We start from the raw sequence: 27,511 nt of genomic DNA, 5'->3' as shown, positions 1-27,511 counted from the left end.
CCCCAGGTCCTCTCAATGGCTGTGCATCAAAATGATGAATCTCCTGTGAATACTGGCTAGGAAACAATGAGCTTTATTAATGTCATGAGAGCAATTCTAAGTGCTAGCAGGAGCGGAGTTCCTGATGGTATCATGTGACAGATGATGGAAAGGATGTAGCGTTCCAAATCCTCCCAGTGGCAGTGACCAGATAGCAGAAGGACCTCTGGTCGTTAACCAGGAATCCAATGAAGTCCGAGGATGAGTCGGGTGGTGGCGCTATAGGCCAGATTCTTGCAGAGGCACGCAGTTGACCTCGATCGGCTTGACGGTGTGTAGGGTGATGCTGAGCAAGGCGTGTTCGAGGTCCTCCCAGCGGCTGTGCGGCAGGAACCGGAAGCGTCTCAAGACGGTCGCCAGGAAGACTTTGACCTCGAGGCGCGCGTACTGGGAGCCCACGCAGTTGCGTGAGCCCAATCCGAACGGCACGTAGCTGCAGGGGTGCTCCTCGTCGCCTCGACCCTCGAGGAAGCGCGAAGGGTCGAACCTCAGCGGGTCTGGGAAGAACTGCGGCAGGCGGTGCGTGAGGAAGGGCGTCACGAATAGTATCGCGCCCTTCGGGACTGGTACCCGCCCTTTGGACAACCAGATCTCCTCCCTGACTATCCGAGGGAGCATCGGAACCACCGGGAACAGCCGCAGCGTCTCCTGTGGTATCATCCCAGGCACTGAGATACAGATTGAGTATACAGGCTTCTACTTTCCTAAGGTACCAACAGCACCCTACCCCAGATTCTTTAAGAAATTGAAGACCCATGTATAAAACAGCATCAGACGTCTGTTCTTTGAAAGACATCATGTTTACGCCAGTGACTGTTAAACTTTTTATTTTCAGTATTGCAATTTCGGCCTTATGCCATTATCAAGTGCAGAAAATGACAACGACATATAAATTTGGTAGCCTGTATAAAGCTGACATGGCTTAAAGCCAAAACATCTGCACTTGATAATGGCTTAAGGCCGAAATTGCAGTTGTGGAAATATAAAGTATAGCAGTCACTGGCATAAACATAATATCTTTCAAAAAAATTTTACATGACTGTGAATCCCAGTTATGAAAAGTTAGTTAGATGTCTGTTCCTTTGCAAATCATCTGACTTGTTAAATATGTGATGTTAAGCAGGTAAAACCTTTAGAGTTGAAAACACAAAAGTAGCTATGTCGGTTTTATTAGCTTCTAGTTATTCACCCATAGAATAGTGGAAAAGCTGATATCATTTTTTTAAAAAATTCTGTAGATAACCATAGACCATACATTTTCTTTGTTTATTAAACTTGATCTGATTAGGGCCATCATTCCCTCTCTTACATCAGACCAGGTTTTCACACATACAGTACCTTTTTATGTCATAGTTACCTAAGAAATAACAATTTTAATATGACAGTGTGTGAGTCAACGTCAGTAAGTAATACAGTGAACCCTCGGCTGCTACTACTGCTGTTGATGCCAATGGTAATAATAATAATAATAATAATCATAACCATAATAACAATCATGATAGTGGCACATATAAATAGAATGTATAGGTGTACAAAATAGATGTTTTCTGACACTCTGAGTTCTGAGGAAAGGAAATTTAAGAAGACTGCATCACGTAAGCGCACGGGGAAATGAGGAAGATCTGGTTGGAAACAAGGATGTACAGAGGCAAAGAATGTGTACGAGGAGAATGGTAGTCATTATTGTTGCTCCAGGAGATATGTCATTAATTGTCTTCTGGAGCTAGATATGTTACTCAGTTCTCTAATATAATCCAGGAAAGTACCCGGTAGAGGCATATCAGAATTACCTTCCTACACAAATTTTTAAATTCCGTAAGTATTTATACCAATGATATTGAGACCTATTTACATTTATTTGGAAACGTAGTTCCTCTCCTAAGCTGTGTGTCGTACAACGATAAAATTTTGTAGGTATCTTCAGTGGTATATGTGAAACTGCTTGCAACCTGGATACCGCTTTGAGTTATCAGAAAAGAAATAATACACTGAAATGTCGTGCCTGATGCGGGAAGTAAACTGCTTGAGTAAACAACATTTAGTAAGCGGAGCTGCAAGCGAGAAAAAATTTAGAACAGGTTTGGAATTATATTTGATGTTTGTTGAGAGTCGCTGGGCGCTCTCGTTACCAAACACTGGATAAGTATATACTTTGTACGTCCCAAGAATAATCATGATGGACGCAAACACACACGCGACGATTGGTCAGCAGCCGTACACAGGTTGTAATGAGACACCTTTTCCTAACATAACCTTTTTTATAGAAATAGGCGATATCAAAAGATATTTTAAATCTTGTATAGGTTAAAATTATCTCAGCTGTTTCACTAAAAGAATTTCACATGATTTTGAATAGAATGTATTATACACTCCTGGAAATTGAAATAAGAACACCGTGAATTCATTGTCCCAGGAAGGGGAAACTTTATTGACACATTCCTGGGGTCAGATACATCACATGATCACACTGACAGAACCACAGGCACATAGACACAGGCAACAGAGCATGCACAATGTCGGCACTAGTACAGTGTATATCCACCTTTCGCAGCAATGCAGGCTGCTATTCTCCCATGGAGACGATCGTAGAGATGCTGGATGTAGTCCTGTGGAACGGCTTGCCATGCCATTTCCACCTGGCGCCTCAGTTGGACCAGCGTTCGTGCTGGACGTGCAGACCGCGTGAGACGACGCTTCATCCAGTCCCAAACATGCTCAATGGGGGACAGATCCGGAGATCTTGCTGGCCAGGGTAGTTGACTTACACCTTCTAGAGCACGTTGGGTGGCACGGGATACATGCGGACGTGCATTGTCCTGTTGGAACAGCAAGTTCCCTTGCCGGTCTAGGAATGGTAGAACGATGGGTTCGATGACGGTTTGGATGTACCGTGCACTATTCAGTGTCCCCTCGACGATCACCAGTGGTGTACGGCCAGTGTAGGAGATCGCTCCCCACACCATGACGCCGGGTGTTGGCCCTGTGTGCCTCGGTCGTATGCAGTCCTGATTGTGGCGCTCACCTGCACGGCGCCAAATACGCATACGACCATCATTGGCACCAAGGCAGAAGCGACTCTCATCGCTGAAGACGACACATTCGTCCCTCCATTCACGCCTGTCGCGACACCACTGGAGGCGGGCTGCACGATGTTGGGGCGTGAGCGGAAGACGGCCTAACGGTGTGCGGGACCGTAGCCCAGCTTCATGGAGACGGTTGCGAATGGTCCTCGCCGATACCCCAGGAGCAACAGTGTCCCTAATTTGCTGGGAAGTGGCGGTGCGGTCCCCTACGGCACTGCGTAGGACCCTACGGTCTTGGCGTGCATCCGTGCGTCGCTGCGGTCCGGTCCCAGGTCGACGGGCACGTGCACCTTCCGCCGACCACTGGCGACAACATCGATGTACTGTGGAGACCTCACGCCCCACGTGTTGAGCAATTCGGCGGTACGTCCACCCGGCCTCCCGCATGCCCATTATACGCCCTCGCTCAAAGTCCGTCAGCTGCACATACGGTTCACGTCCACGCTGTCGCGGCATGCTACCAGTGTTAAAGACTGCGATGGAGCTCCGTATGCCACGGCAAACTAGCTGACACTGACGGCGGCGGTGCACAAATGCTGCGCAGCTAGCGCCATTCGACGGCCAACACCGCGGTTCCTGGTGTGTCCGCTGTGCCATGCGTGTGATCATTGCCTGTACAGCCCTCTCGCAGTGTCCGGAGCAAGTATGGTGGGTCTGACACACCGGTGTCAATGTGTTCTTTTTTCCATTTCCAGGAGTGTATTTCAGGCTAAAACGCATAAAAAGAAATTAATTTGTTAGTACTCCATATATACAGTTAAAATTACTCTCTTTTAGAAGTATTTGAAATTACGAAATATCTGCCATTCTTAAAATACATATTACTAGCTGCACAATCTAACCTAATTATTAAATTTATTTCTGGTATCGTTTATAAAATAACGTTATATCTTGGTGATGATTCTCCTTTTGTCAAGAAAGTTTGTAAACTCTTTTGCTTTTCAAACTCTTCGGAACATTGTGAGTAACGCACAGTGTATGGAGCAGTGGGCATGCCTCTGATTGGATCGGACGTAACTTCGAGGTTGACACTAACAATGTTATTTGTGGTGTTATGGAAGTGAAAATTTTAAAGACGGTGTGATACTGAAAACTGTGACAAAAAATAAAATTCAAGAGTAAAACAGGCAAATCTTCAAAAATTATGCGGATCAACAGGAATCTTACGCCTCTCGAAGCTTTCGAAACTTTTGAACAGACAGGAAAAATTAATGCTGATGTGTGCTTGTGTGAGACTACAAAATGTTGATATACTCTTCGAAGTAGGTCTCACGTATGTGCTAGATATCTTATTACTACGTTGCGTTAAATGAAACTTTAAGATATTCTGATGCCTTAACAACCATCAGCGTTTTTCTTAAGCACATTTTAGCTTCGTAGTTTTCATTTTAAAATCGTGTACAGCCCGTACTGTTGTGGTCTGATTGTCGCACTGCCAATACGCTGGCGCCGCTGCCTGTTAAAAAGGGGCCTCAAACAAGCTGCTCTTCTATGTTTTACAAAAGTCTACAGAAAAAATTTAGCTTTGAACTTTTCCGAGGAACTGTATTTACTAAAGTTGAGTACACTTGCGGGATGTACAGCTGAACCGGTAGCACTGAAGTCTGGGATTTCAGTACACTTCATGGATCGAGGGTTCGAATCTCACTCTGATTATTCCTCTTTCTTCGTAAAGTTTGCAGTAGCTACATCTTTTAAAGGTAAAAGTCATAAAATATGTGCTAGTTAACACATGTATAATGGACATTTCTTAGTGAAATATCCGAGTCTTCTTAAATTCTAGAATTAAGTCAGGTGATGCTGAGGCAATTAGATTAAGAAATGAGATACTTAAAGTAGTAGATGAGCTTTGCTATTTGGCCAACAAAATAACTGAGGGTTGTACAAGTAGAGAGGATATAAAATGTAGACTGGCGATAGTACGGAAAGCGTTGGTGAAGAAGAGAAATTTGTTAAAATCGTTAACATTGAATATAGATTTAAGTGTCAGAAAGGCTTTTCTGAAAGTATGGAGTGTAGCAATGTATGGATGTGAAACAAGGACAATAAACAGTTTAGACACGAAGAGAATAGAAGCTTTTGAAATGTGGATCTATAGAAGAATGCTGAAGATTAGATGGGTAGATCATGTAACTAGTGAGGAGCTACTGAACAGAATTGGGTAGAAGGGGAATTTGTGGCAGAACTTGACTAGAATAAGGGATCGGTTGGTAGGACACGTTCTGACGCGTCTAGGGATCACCAATTCAGTACCGGAGGGATGTGCGGAGTGTAAAAGCCATAGAGGGAGACCAAAAGGTGAATACACTAAGCAGATTCAGAAGGATGTAGGTTGCAATATTTACTCGGAGATTAAGAGTAGCATGGAGAGCTGGATCAAACCAGTGTTTTGACTGAAGGCCATAGCAACGTAACAACTTGTTCCTATTAGGTCTCCAACTTTGCTCCCACCGTTCTTTCCTCGAAGTTCGAAGCTCCGTTGCGCAAAACTGTTGTGTCGGTAGCTGGGCCGACACCGTGAAGTTGAGATGGCTGAAAAGGCAAACTAGACTAACGCAGACGGGCGTGAAGTACTGGAACAGGATAAGTAATTAATGTTAGGAAGAAAAGTACGGAGCAGGTTTAATACTTAACTTTACTCATTCCTTGTTGTACATCGATCTTGACGATACACAGAAGACTTTAAGTACAATCACTGTATGGCTATTCTGTCTCTCGGCTAATGAGAGAGAAAGGCTTCGTACATCTGGTCGGTAGCTAGGTTCTCGTACAACTGGGGCGAGTGCTCTCTCGTATCACGAGACCTGCCTTGGTGGTGGCGCTAGGTCTGCGATTACACAGTGGCGACACGCGGGTCCGACATGTACTAAATGGACCGCGGCCGATTTAAGCTACCACCTAGCAAGTGTGGTGTCTGGCGGTGACACCACATTCCTCCCCCGCAAATCGGCGAACGGTCGTGTGATAAGGCTTCCGCCCGCCGTGGGGAGGACCACATGTTGACGTATGCGATGAGGTGGGAAGCCTAACAACAGGCGAGGTTGTGCCACCCGCACCCGGCCATTCGGTCCGAGGGGAGCTAGGAAACGCCTGAAAAACTAGTCCAGGGTGCACGTCAACATGCGGTGTATGCGCCCGTAAAGAGACAGGAGGGACCGAAGGATCAACCCCCATTGCGTCGGGGTAGCCGACGCGCGATGACGTCATGTGGTCCGGAGCGGGCGGGAGTTCCATGGCGGAGGACAGCTGGTCACGGGAAGCGATCGGCGGCGCGTGACCCTGGGAGGCGCTTGGCGGCTGCAAAGAAGCGTCGAATGCGGGCGGCGCCGGCGGGAGAACAAGCGGCGGCGGCGGCGGCGGCGGCTGCTGCTGCTGCAGCGGCGGCGGCGCGTCGCCATGGGGCAAAATGGAAGGCATCGTCGGTAACACCTGGGGATGAGGCGAGCCAGTAGATGGGTCCCCAGGGCGCTGACTGGACGGCACCGTCGCTGAAAGCAGACGGGGAGCGGCAGAACCCGAGCGACGACAGAGGCGCAGCTGATTGAGATGCCGACGCACCTCACCAGAGGCCCCCAAAACCAAATACATCGCGCGGCCGAGGCAGCGAAGAATGCGCCCTGCGAGCCAACGCCGTGAACCTCGATAGTTGCGATAAAATACAACGTCGCCTGGAGCAAAAGCAGGAGTCTGCCGCTGCACAGGAACCTGATGCGGCGGATGCAGCAAAGACATCAAGGTGCGATGAGGACGACCGTGGAGCAACTCAGCCGGCGAGCGACCATCTCGGGGCTGAGAGCGATACGAAGACAAAAAGAGCAACAATGCGTCCTCCCGAGAATGCGACTCTTTCAATTTCAACATCTGTGACTTGAAAGTCTGGACCAATCGTTCAGCGGCACCGTTGGACTGAGGCGAAAACGGCGCGGATGTCAGATGTTGAATACCATTGGCCTGGCAGAATGACTGAAATTCTGCGGACATGAATTGTGGGCCATTGTCGGAAACAATAGTCTGCGGAAGACCTTCAATGCAAAAGATAGCAGACAACGCTTGGATGGCGGCGGAGGACGTCGTGGAAGACATCCGGACAACAAAAGGAAAATTACTGAAGGCGTCGACCAGAACCAACCATCGAGCACTCCAGAATGGACCAGCAAAATCAATGTGCAAGCGTTGCCAAGGGGAAGTGGCTTTTGGCCACGCAAAGACTTTCCGCGGCGGTGCGGATTGTTGTTCGGCACACGCCGGGCACGAAGAACACATATTCGTAATCGCAGCATCGATTCCGAACCAAGTACAGTGCTGACGAGCAAGTTGTTTCGTTCGCAGTATACCCCAATGTCCGTGGTGAAGAAGCCGTAAAACAGAGGACTGTAACGAACGTGGGACCACGACTCTGGACGGATCATTATCAGAACGCAACAACAAAACACCACGTCGAACAAAAAGTCTCTCCTTGTGAGCAAGAAATCGGCGAACCAACGGATCCTCGATCCGAGACTTTGACAAAGGCCATTGCGTAGCAACAAAACGTAAAACAGTAGCAAGGACAGGGTCAGCAGCTGTGGCTGTAGCGACACGACGAAAATCAATCGGAAACGATTCGACCACTTCATCGGTTTCCGAATCAATGAACATGCAAGCAAGTTCGGAAGAATCGAATGCTTTATCCTCAGCAACAGGCAAACGGGACAACGCATCGGCGTTTCCGTGCTTAGCAGTGGACCGATACAAGATATCGTAGCGGTACTGCGAGAGGAAAATAGACCAGCGAATGAATTTCTGCGCTGTACGTGGAGGTACAGGCTTGGTCGGATGAAAAAGCGATGTCAAAGGTTTGTGGTCTGTGATGATGGTAAAGTGACGACCATACAAGAAATCATGGAACTTAGTAACACCAAACACGAGAGCCAAAGCTTCTTTCTCTATCTGTGAATAATTTCTTTGCGCAGACGAGAGCAATTTGGACGCAAAGGCAATAGGGCGATCATGGGAGCCAACTTTGTGCGCAAGCACAGCACCGATCCCGAATTCCGATGCATCTACCATCAACAAAAGGGGTTTCTGGGGATCGAATGGCGTAAGGCAAGTATTAGAAAGCAACGCCGATTTCAACTGGCGAAAGGCGCGTTCACATTCCGTCGTCCAGACGAACGGAACACCTTTACGGCGTAAGCGATGAAGCGGAGCTGAAATGGAAGAGGCATTGCGCACATATTTATGGTAATAATTAATTTTACCCAACACACTCTGTAGCTGTTTCACATTTTGAGGGGAAGGCAATTCATGTATGGCACGGAGGTGCTCTGGACTCGGATGTATGCCTTGGGCATTAATGACATGTCCCAGGTATGGTAAGTCACGAGCAAAAAACACACATTTGTCCTTCCTCAAGCGAAGACCATTTTGCCGCAAGACCTGAAATAATGTTCGTAAATTCGCAAGATGATCTTCTTCTGTCTGTCCGGAGATCACTATATCGTCCAGATAGTTTGCTGCAGTAGGGACCGACGCACAAATAGTTTGTAAATATTGCTGAAACAAGGCAGGGGCGGATGCACACCCGAATGGCAGTCTTTTGAAGCGGTACAATCCAAGATGCGTGTTAACCACCAATACGCGCTGGGATTCGTCGTCCACCGGTATTTGCAAGTACGCATCGGCTAGGTCCAACTTTGAAAAATATTTTCCCGGGCACAGTTTAGCAAAAAGATCTTCCGGGCGGGGCAAAGGAAAAGTAGCAGTCACTAGCTGTGGATTCACTGTGGCCTTGAAGTCCACGCAAAGTCTCAATTTTCCGGAAGGTTTTGGCAAAATTACTAAGGGTGAGGCCCAGAGAGAAGCTTGCACACGTTCAATTACACCCTGTGATTCGAGATCGTGTAACGTTCTTGCGACCTCATCACGCAATGCGTGGGGAACATTGCGCGCCCTGAAAAATTTCGGTTGCGCGTTTACCTTCAGTTCTAAATGTGCTTCATAGTTTTTAGCGCAACCTAAGCCCGGTGCAAAAATGTCTGCAAATTCGTCACACAGCCGAGAAACACTGTCTGTAGGCACAGTCTGATTCACTGATAGGACCTGATTTACAATAGACATGTTAAACAACCGAAATAAATCGAGACCAAACAAGTTCACTGCAGAAGAAGAACGAAGAACGTAAAATGACACAAGTTTTGTTTGTCCCTTGTATGTTGCAAGAAGGCTGCACTGTCCTAACACAGGAATTTTCTGTCCGGAATATGTAGTTAGCTTAACATTTGCGGAACGCAACGGAGGTTTGCCCAGTTGTTTGTACGTGTCATGATTGAGCAATGAAACTGCAGCTCCGGTATCGAGCTGGAATGGTATCACTTTGCCTTCAAATTCTAAGTCCACAAAAAGTTTATTGTCCTGCTGACGACAAGAGCGACTGTTTTGTGCAAATGGAACAGACACTGGTACAGAATCACTTGCTAATTGACGTGATTTCCGGCGACGTCGACGCACAGTTTTTGTGGGACGATCACAGTTACTGTTAGAGAAAGTGTCACTGGACGAAGCGGAATTAACGACATGAATGTCCATAGGCGAAGGTCCACGAGCCTGAGTGTCCTTGGTTCGATTCCGGCGCGAAGCAAAGGGCCTGGAACGATCGTGATTGTCTGATCTGAGCTTTTTCTGGCAAACACTTTGAACATGTCCTTTCTTATTGCAGAAAAAGCAAATAGCTTGGCGTGACGGGCAATGTTCACGCGAATGTCTAGTAGCACACCGCGGGCACGATTTCACTACATGTGTGTGCTGGCGCGGCACACCTGGCTTAGCGCGCGGCGGCAGCTGTGCGGACGGCCGCGAGGGCAGTTGACCGGGCCGCGTAGCGCGAGCGCGCCCGGCGGGCCGGTTAATGTTACACACAGCTGGCGAAGTTTCAAAAGATTCCTGAGCACAGTCAAGTGTGTCCTGTCTATCCAATATGTCTATCACTTGTTGAAGGGAGGGATTAACTAGTTTCAAAATTTGCTCCCGTATGCGAACATCAGAAACGTTCTGTGCAATTGCATCACGCACCATGGTATCTGAATAAGAAAGACCACAGTCACATTCAAAGGCACAGTCCCTAGTAAGTCCTTGCAATGTTGCTACCCACTCCCTATTAGTTTGACCGGCCGTACGTTTTGTACGAAAGAACGTATACCGTTTGGCAACCACATTAACTGTTTCTTTGAAATAGGCATCTAATGCAGACAAAATTTCCTCGTAGGACAGAGTTGCTACGTCGCGTCTGGGAAACAATTTCACTATCACACGGTATGTGGACACACCGACACAAGAAAGCAAAAACGGCTGCCGCTCTTTACCTTGAATTCTGTAGGCTGCTAGATGAAAGTTGAACTGGCGAGACCACTCGTGCCAGGTCTCATCGGCTGCCACGTATGGTCGAAAGGGAGGTGCAACAGCGTTTAGTGGCAGCGGTAGCGAAGAAGCGGCGGCGGCCGCATCGGTTTGAATGGTACGTTGACCCTGGACGAGCTGTCCAAGGGCATCCAGTAACGCCTGCGTCTGCTGATTCTGCAAGCGATAAAATTCGGACAGTACATCTGGAGAATGTGGCGAAGCCATGACACAATTAAATGTAAGCAATCAGAAAGAACACTTTAAATCGTCGCCAATGTTGTGTCGGTAGCTGGGCCGACACCGTGAAGTTGAGATGGCTGAAAAGGCAAACTAGACTAACGCAGACGGGCGTGAAGTACTGGAACAGGATAAGTAATTAATGTTAGGAAGAAAAGTACGGAGCAGGTTTAATACTTAACTTTACTCATTCCTTGTTGTACATCGATCTTGACGATACACAGAAGACTTTAAGTACAATCACTGTATGGCTATTCTGTCTCTCGGATAATGAGAGAGAAAGGCTTCGTACATCTGGTCGGTAGCTAGGTTCTCGTACAACTGGGGCGAGTGCTCTCCCGTATCACGAGACCTGCCTTGGTGGTGGCGCTAGGTCTGCGATTACACAGTGGCGACACGCGGGTCCGACATGTACTAAATGGACCGCGGCCGATTTAAGCTACCACCTAGCAAGTGTGGTGTCTGGCGGTGACACCACAAAAACTAACAAAAAAATTGACGATTCAAAGTACTGGTCATCGCTGGCAACAACTTTTTCCCAGCTTTCGAGCAGCATAAGAATCCCGCGGCGGCACAACTGGGCGACTTTGGAGGAGGTCCATGACCCAATTGTATTCTGCACTTGTTCATACATGACCGGAAGTGATGGTTAGGGGGGCGGACAGAGAGAGCAAGATTTACGGCGGGTGGTGTAGGACTCCCCGTTTCAACGTTGCAAGTATGCCCTGATGGGTTTTGGGACATGGGATCGCGCATTGTCATGCTGGAAAATCACGTGTTCATTTCTGTGGCTGCGTTGCGGCCGTTTGTCTTTCAGTGCTCGGCGCAGACACATCATCTGCTTTCGTTAACAATATCCTGTGAGTGTTGAGTATCTTCGAAAACCTTCTCTCTTCCACCGCCGTGCTGGTCTTCGACGCCAAAATCACCGTTCTTAAAGGACTGGAACCGTTGTCTGCACGTTCTTTCACTAATAGGTGCCTCACCATAGGTCCTACCCAGCATTTAATGAGCCTCAGCTGCAGATTTCTTCATGTCGAAGCCGAAAGCTAAAACTTGACACAAATTATGAGAATTGGGCTTGTAAATAGATACATCCAATCGAGAAAAACTTTAGGATGCAATGACAAATGGACAAAAAATTCCAACGCTTACTGTACGACACGACACAAAACCACTTGCCCCTACTGCCATCTGCTGAAAACGGCAAAAGCAAAGTTGTAGACCTAATAATTACATACTGCTCGAAAAATTCCATTTTCCATTGCAAACATAAGCTGTTAACTATCGATATTTTATGAAATATTGTTGTAAAGTTTCTTTTAATTTACGTCTATGGTCACAAACTTTTTCTTAGCAGATTACCGGTTTCGGTCGATAATGACCATCTTCAGATCTGTCTTATAAAAAAAAATTCTGATTTACTGCAGGCATAGTGACATCATCAAATGTTAAATGCAGAATCAGCACCAGCATTTAACATTTGACAATGCCTCTATGGCTGCAGTACATTAGGATTTTGTTTTTTTATAGAACAGATCTGATGATGGTCATTATCGACCAAAACCGGTAATCTGTTAACAAAAAACTTGTGACCATAGACGTAAATTAAAGGAAACGTATTGCATATACGGATCACTGTTTTATTCGAGACAATGTCGAAGCTTGTGAAATTGTTATAAAGGTTATTTAAACTAAGAAAACATAACAAATTAAATTTTTTTGACAAAATGGAACATGATATCCTCTTTGTTTGCACCTTATTCTTTGTTTTGTACCACAGATGTGATCTCGCACTAGCAAGGGTGATAAGTGTCGTGGAAACAAAGAAAACAATAATTTTCACAGCACTGAGCACACTATACAACTGCTGCATTCTTACGGTTGCCACCCTAGAGCCAAGTTATGGGCTTTGTCAGAAGAAGTGACAACACATTTAAGCTGCCAGACGTAGTGGAACTCAAGTTCGAAGCTTTGCCACAAGTCACTGTCAAACAGTGGCGGGGTACAGAACGGCACGTCAAAAGAGAAGAAGAGAAAATGTGGTTGATCGTTGCCTTCGTGGAGTCTGTTGTTGATCGAATCATTATCAACGTAGCAGAAATGTATTTCTCGTATGCGGATACGGAAGGAATTGAACGACTAATTGTAAGTACGAGGGTCGCCCAGAGAGTGATGCACCGCATACTTTTTTCTCAGCTACGAATGCGAAACGCTACGTAAGTATGTCCCCTCAGTGAGCAAGACAAGTTTCCGTCACTTTCGACAGATAGCGTAGCTGCAGGACAGATTCAAAATAGCGTCAGTAGGTGATGTACGTTACAAGCGACATGATGTCATTAAATTTCTCACTGCAGAGAAAGAAACGGTGGGGAATATTCACAAAGGCTTGTGCAGAGTCAATGGAGCATCTGCTGTCGACAGAAGTACAGCTACTTGCTGCGCACGGAGGGCGAAGTCATCGAAAAGCGGTTCGGCGGAGCTCCACGATTTGGAGCGGTCGGGGAGACCATTCACGGCTGTCACAGCTGACATGTTGCAGCGAGCTGGTGTCATTCTCCATTGAAGGGTGCCATTCGTGGAAGACATATTGAGGACAATGAGGAGGTGATTCACACAGTGACCAGGACAAGGAGCTGTGGCCTTCTCCACCAGACATCACGGCGCCTACAGTATAAGCAACCAAACTGACAGCCTGTAGCCGCGGGTTGCCCGGTTGCAGGCACACCGAAGCACTACACACACCGAAGCACTACACAACCGACAGACAATATTGATGAAAGGCCACAACAATAACAACAACAACAATAACAACACAGCAAAGACACCAGCGGCCACCAGGGGCCACTACCGGACCACATAAACATAAGGAAGAGGTCGCTGCAGATCCCAGAACTCTTTTCACACGTCAAACCACGTGACGGAAAATAGTTCCGAGGTACTCATCCGCCAAAGCGCTATAAACGCCGGCGCTCGGCCGCACATCGGCAGTTCATCGACCGCCAGCAGACGTGGGTAGCTGCCGCCCCGTCAGCCGGGCTTGAATCTTCTCGCTGATCTTTGGATTAGGCCTGGTATATCGGAGAATTCTTTGGCGGTGACTAGTAGGGAATTATTTCAGTTGCTTTCTATATTATTCTTGTATGTAGTTGTGATTTGAAGATGGATCACTATTTTGTGTTAGTGTTATACTTAGAGAATTTGTTTGGGTTAATTGAACAGTCCAATAAATTGTTTTCGGATTGATACCGATTGATACCGACAGGGCATACACGCCCATGTTTTGGACAGGAGGGAGGCCATAGAACGGAATGGAGGTTACATGAAAAAATAGGGTGTGTAGATAAGACAGCATTCTTTCGTGTATGCAATTCTCATTATGTTCAATAATGATTCGTTGAAGAAAGAAAATGTCGTGCATTACTTTCTAGGCACCCTCGTAATACGTTCAGTGACTTCCTTATTTAACTATAAGGTGAAATCCTATAACGTATTTTAGCGTCACATATCTCGCGCAGAAAAATTATCCTATGTTTAAGTTACGAATCTGCGACATTTTTGGTTTTACTACAATCTTATGTTAGCTAAGAACGACACCATATGTTTCCTGTCTGGTCCCTTAAGAAATGTGCGGTGTTTGCTAGAGTTCTGCGGAATATTACGTCATTCACTTTAAAAATTAAATGACATCCGGAACTATATTATTTCTCTGCAACGGCTCACATCTCTGCACTAGCTGGCTACCCAATGCTGTCCAGATTAAATGCACCGGAAACGCAGTTGTTTCGTATTATCGCTCAGTCGATGTTCACAGCCTAAAACATACCATAAAACGTACCGTTATTGTTATACTTGACTGTACTCAAGAGAGTAAAGCTTTGGCTACACGTGAAACGAAATCCAATGAGATTCCAGAAAACGCGGAATAGTACGTAGTGTTACGTTTGTATCATATTTATTCTTATGAACACAGTTTAGTCTGGATTTTTCACCTTGCTGTTTACAGAAAAGCTAGTTATCCACCCATTTCAATGTTAATGTCTTACTTCCAAAATTATCTTTTCTTGCTATGATTTACACTGAGGAGACAAAAGTCATGGGATAGCGGTATGCTCATATGCAGATGGCGGCAGAATCGCGAACACAAGGTATGAAAGGGCGGCGCACTGGCGGAGCTCTCATTTGTGCTCAGGCGTTCCATGTAAGAATTTTTCGCACGTGATTATGTCCGCACGACGCGAATGTACAACTTCCAAATCCGAATGGCATCCGGAGCTGGAAACTTGGGACAGTAAGTTTCGGAAATCGTTAGGGAATTCAATATTCCGAGGTCCAGTGTCAAGAGTGTCGAGATTAGCAAATTTCGGGCATTACCTCTCACCGCGGACAACGCAGTGGCTGGCAGCCTTCACTCAACGGCCTGGAGGAGCAGTTTTTGCGTAGAGTTGTCAGTGCTGACAGACAAGCAACACTGTGTGAACGTATCCGCCAGGACAGTGCGGTGAAATCTGGCGTTAATGGGCTCTGGCAGCAGACGACCGACGCGAGTGACAGCACGACATTGCCTGCAGCGCCTCCTGTGGGCTCGTGACCCAATCGATTGAACCCTAGACGACAGGGAAAGTGTGGACTGGTCAGCTGAGCACGGATTTTAGGTGATAAGAGCTGACGGTAGGGTTCGAGTGTGGTGCAGATCCCACGAAGCAACGGACCCAAGTTCTCAAAATTGTGCTTTGCAAGGTGTTGGCTCCATAACAGTGTGGACTGTATGTACACGGAATGGACTGGGTCCTCTGGTCCATCAGAACCCATCAGTGAGTGCAAATTGTTACGTTCTGCTACTAGGAGACCATTTGCGGGCATTCATGGGCTTCATGTTCCCAAACAAAAACGGAATTTCTGTTGATAACAATGCGTTAGTCAGGACGTTGTGGGCAGTCCTAGGGAATAATTTGGTCACCCAGATTCCCAGACATGAATCCCATTGAATATTTGTGGGACATAATCTAGAGGTCAGTTCGTGCACAAAATCCTGCAATTGTGGACGGCTAGAGAGGTAGCGGGCTCAGTATTTCTTCAGGGGAGTTCCAACGACTCGTTGAGTAAACCCCACGTCGAGTTTCTGCACTACGGGAGGCAAAAGGAGGTGCGACACGATGTTGGCGGGCATCAGAGGACTTTCGTCACCTCAGCGTATTTTTGCAGGTGCGTTCGGTGGTGTATGTGAATCCTGACTGCAAATAGTGTCCCGAACAGTGTCAGTAGTAAGGAGGAAATGAATTAAAAACGTCCTTCCTGATGCTCAACTTTCTCTGCATGTAGAGCGCAAATGGAGTAAATTTCCTTTCCCCATTTTCCAGAGGCCGTCAGGGAGACAAAGTTTGGAAAGTGTTTCTAATTATGTTTAACGTTTCTTGAAGTGAATGACTGCTCTCTTTCTCAAATACTAGATGAAATTAATCTGGATTATTTGCGCACCAAGACTTACACTTCCTCGAGGCTTGTACACGGTTTCTGACTGTAATACTTGTAACATACAATTGTATCCCTTAATGAGCAGATTAGGATAGCATTTTAATTCTGTCAATCATCATATGAAACGCTGAATTCAAGTTTTTGTTTCCCCTATAAGCTGTCAGACGTGCATCTTGGTGCCGACACCGTGCGCCGTTTCATGTGTTTTGTGGTACAGATCGCCGTATTTTATGGGATTACATCAGTTCGCAATACTGACCGGTGCCGAATCATTTCGTATAGTTTGCTAGGTGGTTTCGGTTGTGTAGCTATTCACAAGGATCTGCGATACATGTCAGATATGACATAATTAAAATATAAAGTAAAAAACGACCCTGTATTTTCAGCCGACGGAATAAAAAGCGAACTTTGAAGGTATAAGCCGTTAAGGTAGCTTCACATCGGTAAACAACTCCAACAAACAGAAACTTGCAACTGTCGTAAGTTTGGCAAACTTACAACTGTTGAGAACTGTTGAAAAATGTTGACAACGGTTTCAAACTCTTGTAAACACACGTTTGAAATTTTCATTTTTTGTTACAGGAAAGCAGAGGAAATGGACTGTGAATTTGCCATTTGTTATGGTGGGAGGTGACGCTTTTGCTCTTTCAGAGTACATGATGAAACCATACGCAGGATGGCAAGAGAAAGGCAGCCAGGAAAGAATGCGAGATTACCGAATATCTCGCGCTAGAATAATTGTGGAGAATTTTTTTGGAATATTGTGAGCAGTCTTCTAGCGTCTTAGAATAACTATGCACTGGGTCCTGAAATAGGGACATAGTCACTTCTGCAACTGCCTTTGCAGTTTTCTAAGAGGAAACAAAGAAATTGCCATAATTTACTCACCACCTGGCACTTTTGATGTGGAATATCCAGAATCAGGCAGGGTTTCGTATGGCAATTGGAGGATGCCTCCGCAAAAGAAATGTCTTCAGAGAAAGGGGGGCAACACAGGAAGAACCGAAAAGAATATAAGAGATGAATTATCGGGTGTTGGTGTAGTGAAATATCAAGAGAAATATCAATAAATAGATATCGAGTGAAAAGACTCATGTAATTAAAAACTTCCGAAGAAAACCCTTATAGCTTTAGTTATTAACGATGTAAGCCATTAATTTTCAAAGTATTTTATATGAGATGTTGACAAAATGATGACAAGAGAAATAAACAAATTACCGGTGACAGCACAGTTGTAATCACAAAATTTACGACCAAAAGTCTTACAGCTTCAGTTACACTAGAGAATGACATTTTACTTACGATTGTAAGTATTTTTTTCCCCTGGCTTCTTCACGCCTTCCAAATACTTCATATGCTCGTAAAATATCCATTTGGGAGCGTAAATCTCAGTTGTCTCAGACCCACTTTTAGTTTTGACCGTTTTTCAATGCTCACGGTTGTACTATGTTCTCATATTTGTCAATTTCCTTTCACAGTCCCCAAGCGGGACACCAATTTTATCCGGAACTTCTTTCAACAAATCTTTCCTTTTATGTCTGTCTTTATACGCAGAATCAGAAGAATCCCACAGGGGTTCCCTCATTTCATTTTCTAACAGAAACTGAGTTGTTAGATTTGTTGACGACGCGTGAGTCGCCATTGTTGAAATAAACACAGCAGACGAAGAAAGAAACACTGCAGATGACACGGCAAATGCACATGCGCAAGTCACCCAATTCTTACCGTGTTTGCTCACTGACCATAAACTACAAACACGAGACAACATTTCCCTCAACTAGTTGTTCAGACTCATGACTTCAGACAACTTTTGACAACAGTTGAAGACTAAGTCAAACATCGCGTTGGAAACAGGTGTCAACTGAGGTTATTGGAGTTGGTTTTCGGTGTGAAGGTAGCTTCAGACTCACATACAGGGGCTACAGTCAGCGCACTTCTCTACGTCACAAAGTTTTAGAAGCAGAGCGTCGTCGACCAGACATACAAGACAGTAGTAATTAACGAAGCATAAAAATGGAGGATATACAATAAAATATTCACCTAAATTTCTGTACTTAAGAACTGTAAGCGTGGCGTTTAGTCATTGTTTTTTCACACTGTGATGCAGAGTTTTTTCCTTTTTATCCGGATGCTTCTTACTGTTCTGTTCAAAAATGGTTCAAATGGCTCTGAGCACTATGGGACTCAACTGCTGAGGTCATTAGTCCCCTAGAACTTAGAACTAGTTAAACCTAACTAACCTAAGGACATCACAAACATCCATGCCCGAGGCAGGATTCGAACCTGCGACCGTAGCGGTCCTGCGGTTCCAGACTGCAGCGCCTTTAACCGCACGGCCACTTCGGCCGGCTACTGTTCTGTTTTTGCTTATTTACAACATGCTCCATTACACACTATCTGTAATACGACATGTATGTATTCTGTGTGTGTAGTGTTGGTAGTGTTTGTGTTGTATGATGGTGGTGAGAGAAGGCAGAGGGTGCAGCCCTGGTGCCGGTGGCCCACAGATTGCTCGCGAACTGCACCAAGGTGGCTGCCGAACGTAACGCCCCCACCTGACGGACGGATCACCGTCTACTGTGTTGCACACCCCCACTTCATCACACACTGCGAAGAGGTTTGGTACTTAAACCAGGGCACTGACGCCAAGGCTGGTGGTCAGCAACTTTATGCCACCACCTCTCCTCGCCTTGTCGGCCAAATACGGCCAATAATTTTTTTTTTCCAGAAACAGAGATTCGAACCCGCTTACGCTCCCGGTCGAGCGGCACCGCATAAGCGCGCCTTAGTGACTTTTCTTTATTGATCTCATTTTGTTCGTTACGTGACATTTGTTCGGGGCGGACGTCGCATGACACCCATTAGAGCTCATCGTTGATCCATTCACTCAGTTTATTTATCACACAGGACAGCTAACATTCCGACCGCACACACTGAGCTACCGTGCCAGCTTTTCGTTCTGTTTGCTCTGGGCGGACGTCCCATGAGGCTTGTGCAAGTTCATCGTCGTTTCGTTAACCCAGTTTACTTATTACAGAGGACGCGGCTGATCCTGTGACCGAGCATACTGATCTAACATGCCGGCTACATATAGGAAGTAACTGGGATCGAACCCATGACATCTTCACATCTTCTTAGCCCTTGATATACTGGGAAAACTACCTTTTTTTTTAACCTCATTTTGTTCATTGTGGTTCGTTACATTTGTTCGGGGTGGACGTCCCTTCACATCCGTTCAACTTCAACACTGATCCATTATCTCAGTTTTTTTATTACAGAGGGCAGCTAACGCTTTGACCGAACACGCTGAGCTACAGTGCCGGCTTTCATTGTTCGTTTCGTTTGGTGTGGGTAGACATCACATGACATGCGTTCAAGTTGATCGTTTATTCCTTTACTCAGTTTTCTTGTTACAGAGGACAATCGGCCCTCTGACCGAACACGCTGAGCTACCCGGCCGGCGAGACTTCGGCCGCAGAGGCGAATGCTTACTGTCGTGGTTTCTGAGTAGAACGATAGGAAGTTGCGCTTCATACCGTCCTAGATCACATTACAGATTACTTCGGAAACAACTCCCAAACGAATTATGTTATTGTAACTATTAGTTATTCTAATGTTAAGACAAATGAGTACACAATAGAGAAACTGTATTCCTCGTTTCCCCACATGCCACTGATTTATTGCGCTGCGTCAGCTTCGTGGTTAACAAACTTTATATCGTTCCGGTCGGAATTGTCTCGAACCAATTAACCACGAGATGTGGTTGTCATAGTTGAGACCTCGGTTACACTCCTTAACTGACTACAGCCTGCTCAGCACTGCTCGAGGCACCTGGGGCTGCACTTACGCGGGGTCCTCCGACCCGCCGCGAGTCCGCCGTTCAGAGTGAGACGGGCAGCGGCGAGAGGAGCCACCCGTCACCCCCATTCCCTCCCCTCCCCCCTTCCCATCCCCCCCCCCCCCCCAGGCACCACCCTCACAGCACGGCCGGGGCGGACTGTCGGGACCGGCGCACCGGCGCCGTCGGGGCGACTTCCTGCGAAGGGTTTCACCCGACCAGACGTGTTTCTTTCGGCACCAGCAGTCGGTCCGAGATCGCAGAGTTCAGTGAAGGCATTAAAGGAGAATTAACGTCTCAAAATGAATAAAAGTGCTTTGATAGGAGTATGAAGTGAACAAGCAATTTGGGACCGACTTGACCAACTACCACGAACGTGATCTCAAACAACTCTCAGGGAGAAAAAAAGGAAAGCAACTAAATGTATCAGGCATGTATTTATCCTTTATTAAACACAACAACGCCTTTCAAAATGGCCACGTTACAATTCTGGAGGGTACTTTTGTCCAGTCGTTGCAACTACAAAAATGAGTGGCTTTTTTGTTTTTTCACCAGACGCATTTCACTTTATTGAGGTAAAGCATCATCAGTTGTCCGTAAGTAAGTTGTTTACATTTTGATTTGCTTTAAGGTCGAAAAACAGTTCGTTAACAATTTGTTACCTATGGTGATTTTCCCTTGATTTCTCGCTTACATCGGGACATGTAGAAAAGTAATGTATGCTTCACTTTTCTATCATCAGAACAGATATTCCTTTTCTCAAAAGTCCCCTTTATTTTCGACTTCCCGTCGTAGTTAGATGATAAAGATTTGGGGCATTATTTGTTTTCTAGATCGCCATCATTTTTAATCTTCATAAAAACTCTTACACTTTATTCATACATCGTTTCCTGTTCACATGCCAATATGTAAGTAATCTTTTGTCTGTACTTTAATGTACAATAAGTGTAACTACGTTATCGGTGTAGCTCTGGTACATTGTTTGTTTATTCTCTGTACCAGATGCCACTGATGGGCTGTAAGCCTGAATACAAGTATGGCTAATAAACGCTTCGGAAGTGAATCTCATGGCGTGCAGTTACTTGTCCTTTATGAAATAGACCCAAGTTGCGGAGCAGCTAGCATACAAGATTTATCAATAATTTATGGAGGCCTGTCCTTTTGGTGATCAGTCCTCTGACTTATTTGATGGGCCCGTCACGATTTACCACAAATAATACCCACGGCCAAACCTGTTCGTGTGGTTGCGGGCGGTGGCGATTACCAGAAGTAGAAATTGCCTGGGTGAACACTGACACCGTCAGAATGTGGCAACAATTCGTGCATACTTGAGGAAGTTGATGCCAAAGGGAGCGAGATGTTGTCGACAGCCCGCTACTGGGAACTAAAGTGGGAATTTTCCATGTGAGTTCAGACTCTCTGTGGCTGCCGTGGCCATGAGGTTGCCCTCCCATCAGGCAGACTTCCTATCATGAATATACACGCATGAAAAGTTTTGCATCAACCCAGTTCCCAGGACTCCTGAAGGTTGACGTAGACTGTGGATATTGTATCACAGTCGGTCCCTTTGACTGTTCAGAGATGTCAATAAATCCGCCCAAAGATGTAAACAACCATGCATGATCAGCGCCTATTAGACGGATGGATCTGACAGCCGATCAGTTCCACTCATTCCACCAGGAAGGAGATACACGGCTCGTTTTCCTGTAGTTCAACCGTACCTACACGGTCAATACGACGTTTCGATCGTCCGCATTGTTACTTTGTGCCAAGGGAAGTGTCCAAACGCCTCGGTGTGAACCAAAGCGATGTTCTTCGGACATGGAGGAGATACAGAGAGACAGAAACTGTCGATAACATGCCTCGCTCAGGCCACCCAAGGTCTACAACTGCAGTGCATGACTGCTACCTATGGACTATGGCTCGGAGGAACCCTGACAACAACACCACCATGTTGAATAATGCTTTTCGTGCAGTCACAGGACGTTGTGTGACGAGTCAAACTGTGCGCAATAGGCTGCATGATGCTCAACTTCACTCTCGAAGTCCATGGCGAGGTCCATCTTTGCGACAACGATGCCATGCAGCGCCGTACAGATGGGCCCAACAACATGCCGAATGGACGGCTCAGGATTGGCATCACGTTCTCTTCACCAATGAGTGTCGCACATGCCTTCAACCAGACAATCGTCGGAGACGTGTTTGGAGGCAACCCAGTGAGGCTGAACGCCTTAGACACGCTCTCCAGCGAGTACAGCAAGGTGGAGGTTCTCTGCTATTTTGGGGTGGCTTCATGTGGGGCCAACGTACGCCGCAGGTGGTCATGGAGGGCTCCGTAAAGGCTGTAAGACTAGTGAATGCCATCCTCCGACTGATAGTGCAACCATATCGGCAGCATATTGGCGAGGCATTCGTCTTCATGGACGACAATTAGTATCCCCATCGTGCACATCTTGTGAGTGACTTCCTTCAGGATAACGACATAGCTCGACTAGAGTGGCCAGCATGTTCTCCAAACATGAACCCTATCGAACATGCCTGGGATGGACTGAAAAGCAAAATTTTGTACATGGCTGCATGTTCAGAGACCGTAAATAGTTACAACTGAAAGAGAAACAGCCCTCTTTCAATATAATTTTAACAAATTAACCTGGTTTCAACACTGCTAGGAGTGTCTTCTTCAGAATTTAAAACAAAGACTGATCTATATTCTATAACATGGTCACTGATTTTCGTTCTTCACTGCCAGTGTTTACGCCTGTTCGTTTGTGGTGAGTGTTGCCAACGTATGAAACGAATTTTCGTGTGTGGGATGCGTGATGTGTGAGACACAGAGAGAGAGAGAGAGAGAGAGAGAGAGAGAGAGAGAGAGAGAGAGTGAAATTGTCTCGTATGTAGGTAGAGACGTGAGAGGAGTGGTTTTTTTGCAAGCGGCTTTTGGGGGGGGGGGGCGGGGGGCGGTGGAGGGTGATGATAGGGAGGAAAGACAGGAATGGCATTGCACAGTGATTACGAAAAGAAATAACAGTCGTCTCACGTCTCTACCTACAAACGAGACAGTTTAGCTCTCTCTCTCTCTCTCTCTGTCTCACACACACACACACACACACACACACACACACACACACACACACACATACACACGCAAATTCGATTCATATGTTGGCAACACTCAGCACAAACGAATAGGCGCAGACACTCTGGCAGTGAAGAACGAAAAACAGTTAAGAAAGCCAACTGTGAATAGTGCAGCACAAGGAATAGCGCAGAATGCCAAAAAATGCCAAGGGAAGGTGTCGAATGAAGCCTGTCGACACCAATCACTGGTAGCAAGAGGAGAAGAAGCAGATTATGTAAAGAAACTACGTAAGTAGCTTGCACACTAACTTTATAAAGAAAACAATGTTTTTAACGTAAAACAATAAAAAATATACACGTGTGTATTCAGTTTATAGAGCAACCACAGAAGATACTTTGTAAATAGGAGAGGAACGCGTCTGGTGAAATTCTTTTTAATCAGACTGCAGTCAGCTGAAGACAGATAATCTATGGCAACAGATTTAATAATTTTAGTTACTTATGTGGGAAACAAAATGAGAATTCTTGGAGTAAAGGAAAAGTATATTGTCGTCTTAATTTCCGCTATACAGGGCCACGTTTTATAGTCATCCACGGTTAAACGCAATTTGTATAATTCTCACAGAAGTGTCACTGAAAGGGGTCAATCATACTACTCGCTGACGATATTGCTACCTTGAGTGAAAGTGAAGAAGAATTACGTGATATTCTGAATAGAATCAACAGTCTAATCAGTACATAATATTGACTGAGAGTAAATTGAAGAAAGACGAAAGTACTGAGAAGTAGCAGAAATGAGAACAGCGAGAAACTTCACATCGGGATTGATGGTCACGAAGTAGATGAATTTAAGAAGTTCTACTACCTTGGGAAATAACCAATGACGGGCGGAGCAAGGAGGACAACAAAAGCAGACGAGCACTGGCAGAAAGTCTTCCGGCCAAGAGAGGTCTACTGGTATCAAACATAGGTCTTAATTTCAGGAAGAAATTTCTGAGAATGTACGTCTGGAGCACAGCAGTGTATGGCAGTGAAACGTAGACTGTGGGGAAAACCGGTATAGAAGAGCTTCGAAGAATTTGACATGTGGTGCTACAGACGAATGCTCAAAATTAGGTTCACTGATAACGTAAGGAATGACGAGGTTCTATGGAGAATATGTAGAAAACAACAAGTAGAAGGGACAGGATGATAAGACATCTTTTCAGTACTTGAACGGTACTAGGGACAGCTGTAGAGACCAAAATCAGTAGAGGAAGACTGAGATCGGAATACATGCAATTAATTGAGGGTTAAGTTGCAACTGCTAGTTTGACATGAGGTTGGCACAGGAGAGGAATTCGTGGCTGGCCGCAGCAAACCATTCGGAAGACTTATGACTTTAAAAAATAAAAAAACCTCAGACAAACTGAGTGGTAGAGTTTCGTTAGACATGCCCACGCGCCTTCCCACCACAGAGATGTGTTGTAAAGTATATAAGCTGGGCGGACACAAATGGGGAATCATTATAGCCACGATACGTGCCACAGACCTAGTAATTAATTTACATAAGCGATTTCGACAAACGCAAGGTTGTTATGACGTGGCAGCAGGCAACCAGCATCTCAGAAATGGCGAGGCCGGGCGACCGTTCGCTTGCTACTGTCTTCAGCAACCACGAAAAGTGGACGAAGGACGGTGAAATCGTGGGTAGGAGACAAGTTGTTGGAGATCAGTGCCTGAAACCAGAACGTAAAGATCGCTCTCTAAAGCACGATGGGCAACGACGTGTGGCAGGTGTGACGGCAGAGTTCAACGCTGGCGCAGGCGCACGTTTTCCGGTGCTCTCTGTTCAGCGCGCGTTGCTGAGCACGCGGCAGACGACGCCTGTGTGCTCCCATGTTGACTCACCGACATCGCCAATTGCGGCTACTGTGGACGCGGACTCGTCGAGACTGGTCTGTAGCTGATGGCACACACTGCAGCCACCAGCTATGCACACACTAACTACCGGGCGCAGCCCCTGCATATGAACCTGGCACTACCATGTACCTACAGAGGGAGTTTTTGAGTACGTGCCACGTAGAGTCGCTGCTCCCTTGCATTCTAAAGGTGGGCCAATACACATCTGGTCACAGTTTTAGGGTTTATCAGCGTATTTAGGTATTGCAGATTCTTCTAGGGCGCTTGGTTAATACAGTTGCAAGCCACGAGAGCTACAGGCCAATAGTTCAACTTGCTGGTGCTCTCCAATAGCAGCACCATCACCAGCAATAAATTCAATAAAAATTTCAAAAATATTGACTACCTTCTATGGACGCTCTCGTAGTACATTTTGTGATCGCAGTCGCGAAATGTGGAAGCTAGTGGGTACTCTTCATCTCAGTGGTGCTTTCCAGCACTACCACAACCGAGAACATAAAAAAATGTAGAATGAAGTCCAGAGCAATACGGAAACTTGAGGCTAGGGGAAGGCGGGGGAACATTCTCACGCTGCAGTTTAGAATACCGCAGCTCATACCAAACAGCTCAGCTTGATGGTGTTCTCTAAAAGTGCCACAACCGAAGACGACAGCAAATCTAATACAAAGCCCCAGAATAGTGGACCACATGTGGAACCTAGGGGCCATCCTCTTCTAACACGACTTGTGACTGCATTTGTGGGGAAAGTAAACTACTATGTCTGCATGGGGAACTAGAGGCGAATTTCGCGTAAAATTTGTCAAAAATGGATCAAATGGCTCTGAGCACTATGGGACTTAACATCTATGGTTATCAGTCCACTAGAACTTAGAACTACTTAAACCTAACTAACCTAAGGACATCACGAGGCAGAGAAAATCCCTGACCCCGCCGGGAATCGAACCCGGGAACCCGGGCGCGGGAAGCGAGAACGCACGAGCTGCGGACTAAAATTTGTCATAGACCACTTTGAATACTATTTCTGATCTAGTTATTGTCGTAACGGCCTCTTATCACTTAGAGGGCCCGCACAACATACAAGCAGGGTGGGCTGCCGACCTCCCTTCAAGAGTTCGTATCAAACCATCGCCAGTGAATGTAAACATCAAGACTTTCCTCATAAACACGGCTCTACTTCGTGAAAAGCCATTGACGGAGAGCCAACAATTGGAAGTAATGTGACTAAGTGTAGCACTCCGCAGAATCGGTGTTATAAGCATGCCAGAACAGTCAGACCGTCAGCGTGTACTGTGGTGTGCGTACTGTAAGACACACCATCAGATTATTTGACATGTCGCTCTAACGAAGTAGGCGAGTGTCAGCAATATGTCTCGTGGTCTTATCGTGGCGTGTTTATCTTCTGCCGTTAGGTCTGAGGATAGAAACGCCACTTGCACGCTTAGAGTAGCAGATTGACGGTGACCAACTTGATTAATTTTCACACACATTTATTAAAATAATAATAATAATCATAGATATAACGTAACTTGATTCTGGATGCTGTTTACAATCGACAATCTGAAGTTCCTTTGGTCTTGGTATGTTAATCTTATTCTCACATATCTGATACTTGACAAAGTGTCTATTCATTTATCTTCATGGCTATTACAGGAATATGATAATTTTATCAGGCGCAGAGTGAAACTTGACTACAGACTAATGCAGACAGACTCATCGAAGGTCTGTACACTCGTTATAATATCTCGCGCGTTCAGGTATCACTGCGCGAGTGTGATCCGCGAGGAGAAAAGGTTCTACGTTAGCAGCAATCTCACTGGCTGCGTTACATATTAATACGCGGATCGACGAAAGCAGAATTTGGTCCGTCTCCAAGACAGCGCCATCTCATAGTGCGGAGACGGACGAGCGCTGCGCCTGAACTGTTGTGTTTAGCGGGGCGCGCTCTATTGGGAAAGTTGTGTACGCGCTGACTACACGGAACTATGTACACAACATGTACCTACAGCTAGGACAGCTCTGGCCAATACCTACACCAGTTCTATCCCAGTAAATACTCGCCGTAGTCTTTTATAGAAATTTGTATCTTGTTGGGCGTAACGCCACTTTGGAACTATGTAGCGTAGTATTTTGGATGCTATCTTTTCTTTTCATTGTCTTGTAACTTTTATCGAGCTTTCGCCACCACCACAAGAATTATATTGTTTCTTGTTGTTGTTGAGTTTGGAAATTAGTGCACGCCAACAAGGCGTTTTAGTTAAATAAAGGGTATTCGATCTTCACCGTTAGTTCTTTCCTGCCGGCCGCAGGACACTAGAGTTATGGATCAGTGCCTTGGAGAAACTACTTTAAGGAGTAATTCATAATCCAGTATTGCATGCTGTTGACATTTTGCAACAAACCGTAAATTTATGTACAATAATTAAAGATAGCACTTGTATGTCCGTAATGTTTCCATATGGCAACACACACAGTCTCACCCCAT

General features: G+C 45.9%; 1 protein-coding gene across 1 annotated transcript in view; it reads right to left on the bottom strand.

The window, feature by feature from the left end:
* Nucleotides 1-258: 258 nt before the first annotated feature.
* The window catches only part of LOC124716721 (probable cytochrome P450 4s3), a 60,881-nt gene continuing 33,628 nt past the window's right edge, over nt 259-27,511 (bottom strand). The window contains exon 3 of the mRNA XM_047243263.1: nt 259-687. Coding sequence (XP_047099219.1) covers nt 259-687 — 429 coding nt within the window. The remainder of the gene's footprint in view (nt 688-27,511) is intronic.

Source organism: Schistocerca piceifrons, chromosome 9, assembly GCF_021461385.2.
Source record: "Schistocerca piceifrons isolate TAMUIC-IGC-003096 chromosome 9, iqSchPice1.1, whole genome shotgun sequence".
In the NCBI taxonomy this organism is placed as follows: domain Eukaryota; kingdom Metazoa; phylum Arthropoda; class Insecta; order Orthoptera; family Acrididae; genus Schistocerca; species Schistocerca piceifrons.
Note: the sequence above shows the minus strand (reverse complement) of the source record. Positions and strands in the feature narration are given on the sequence as shown.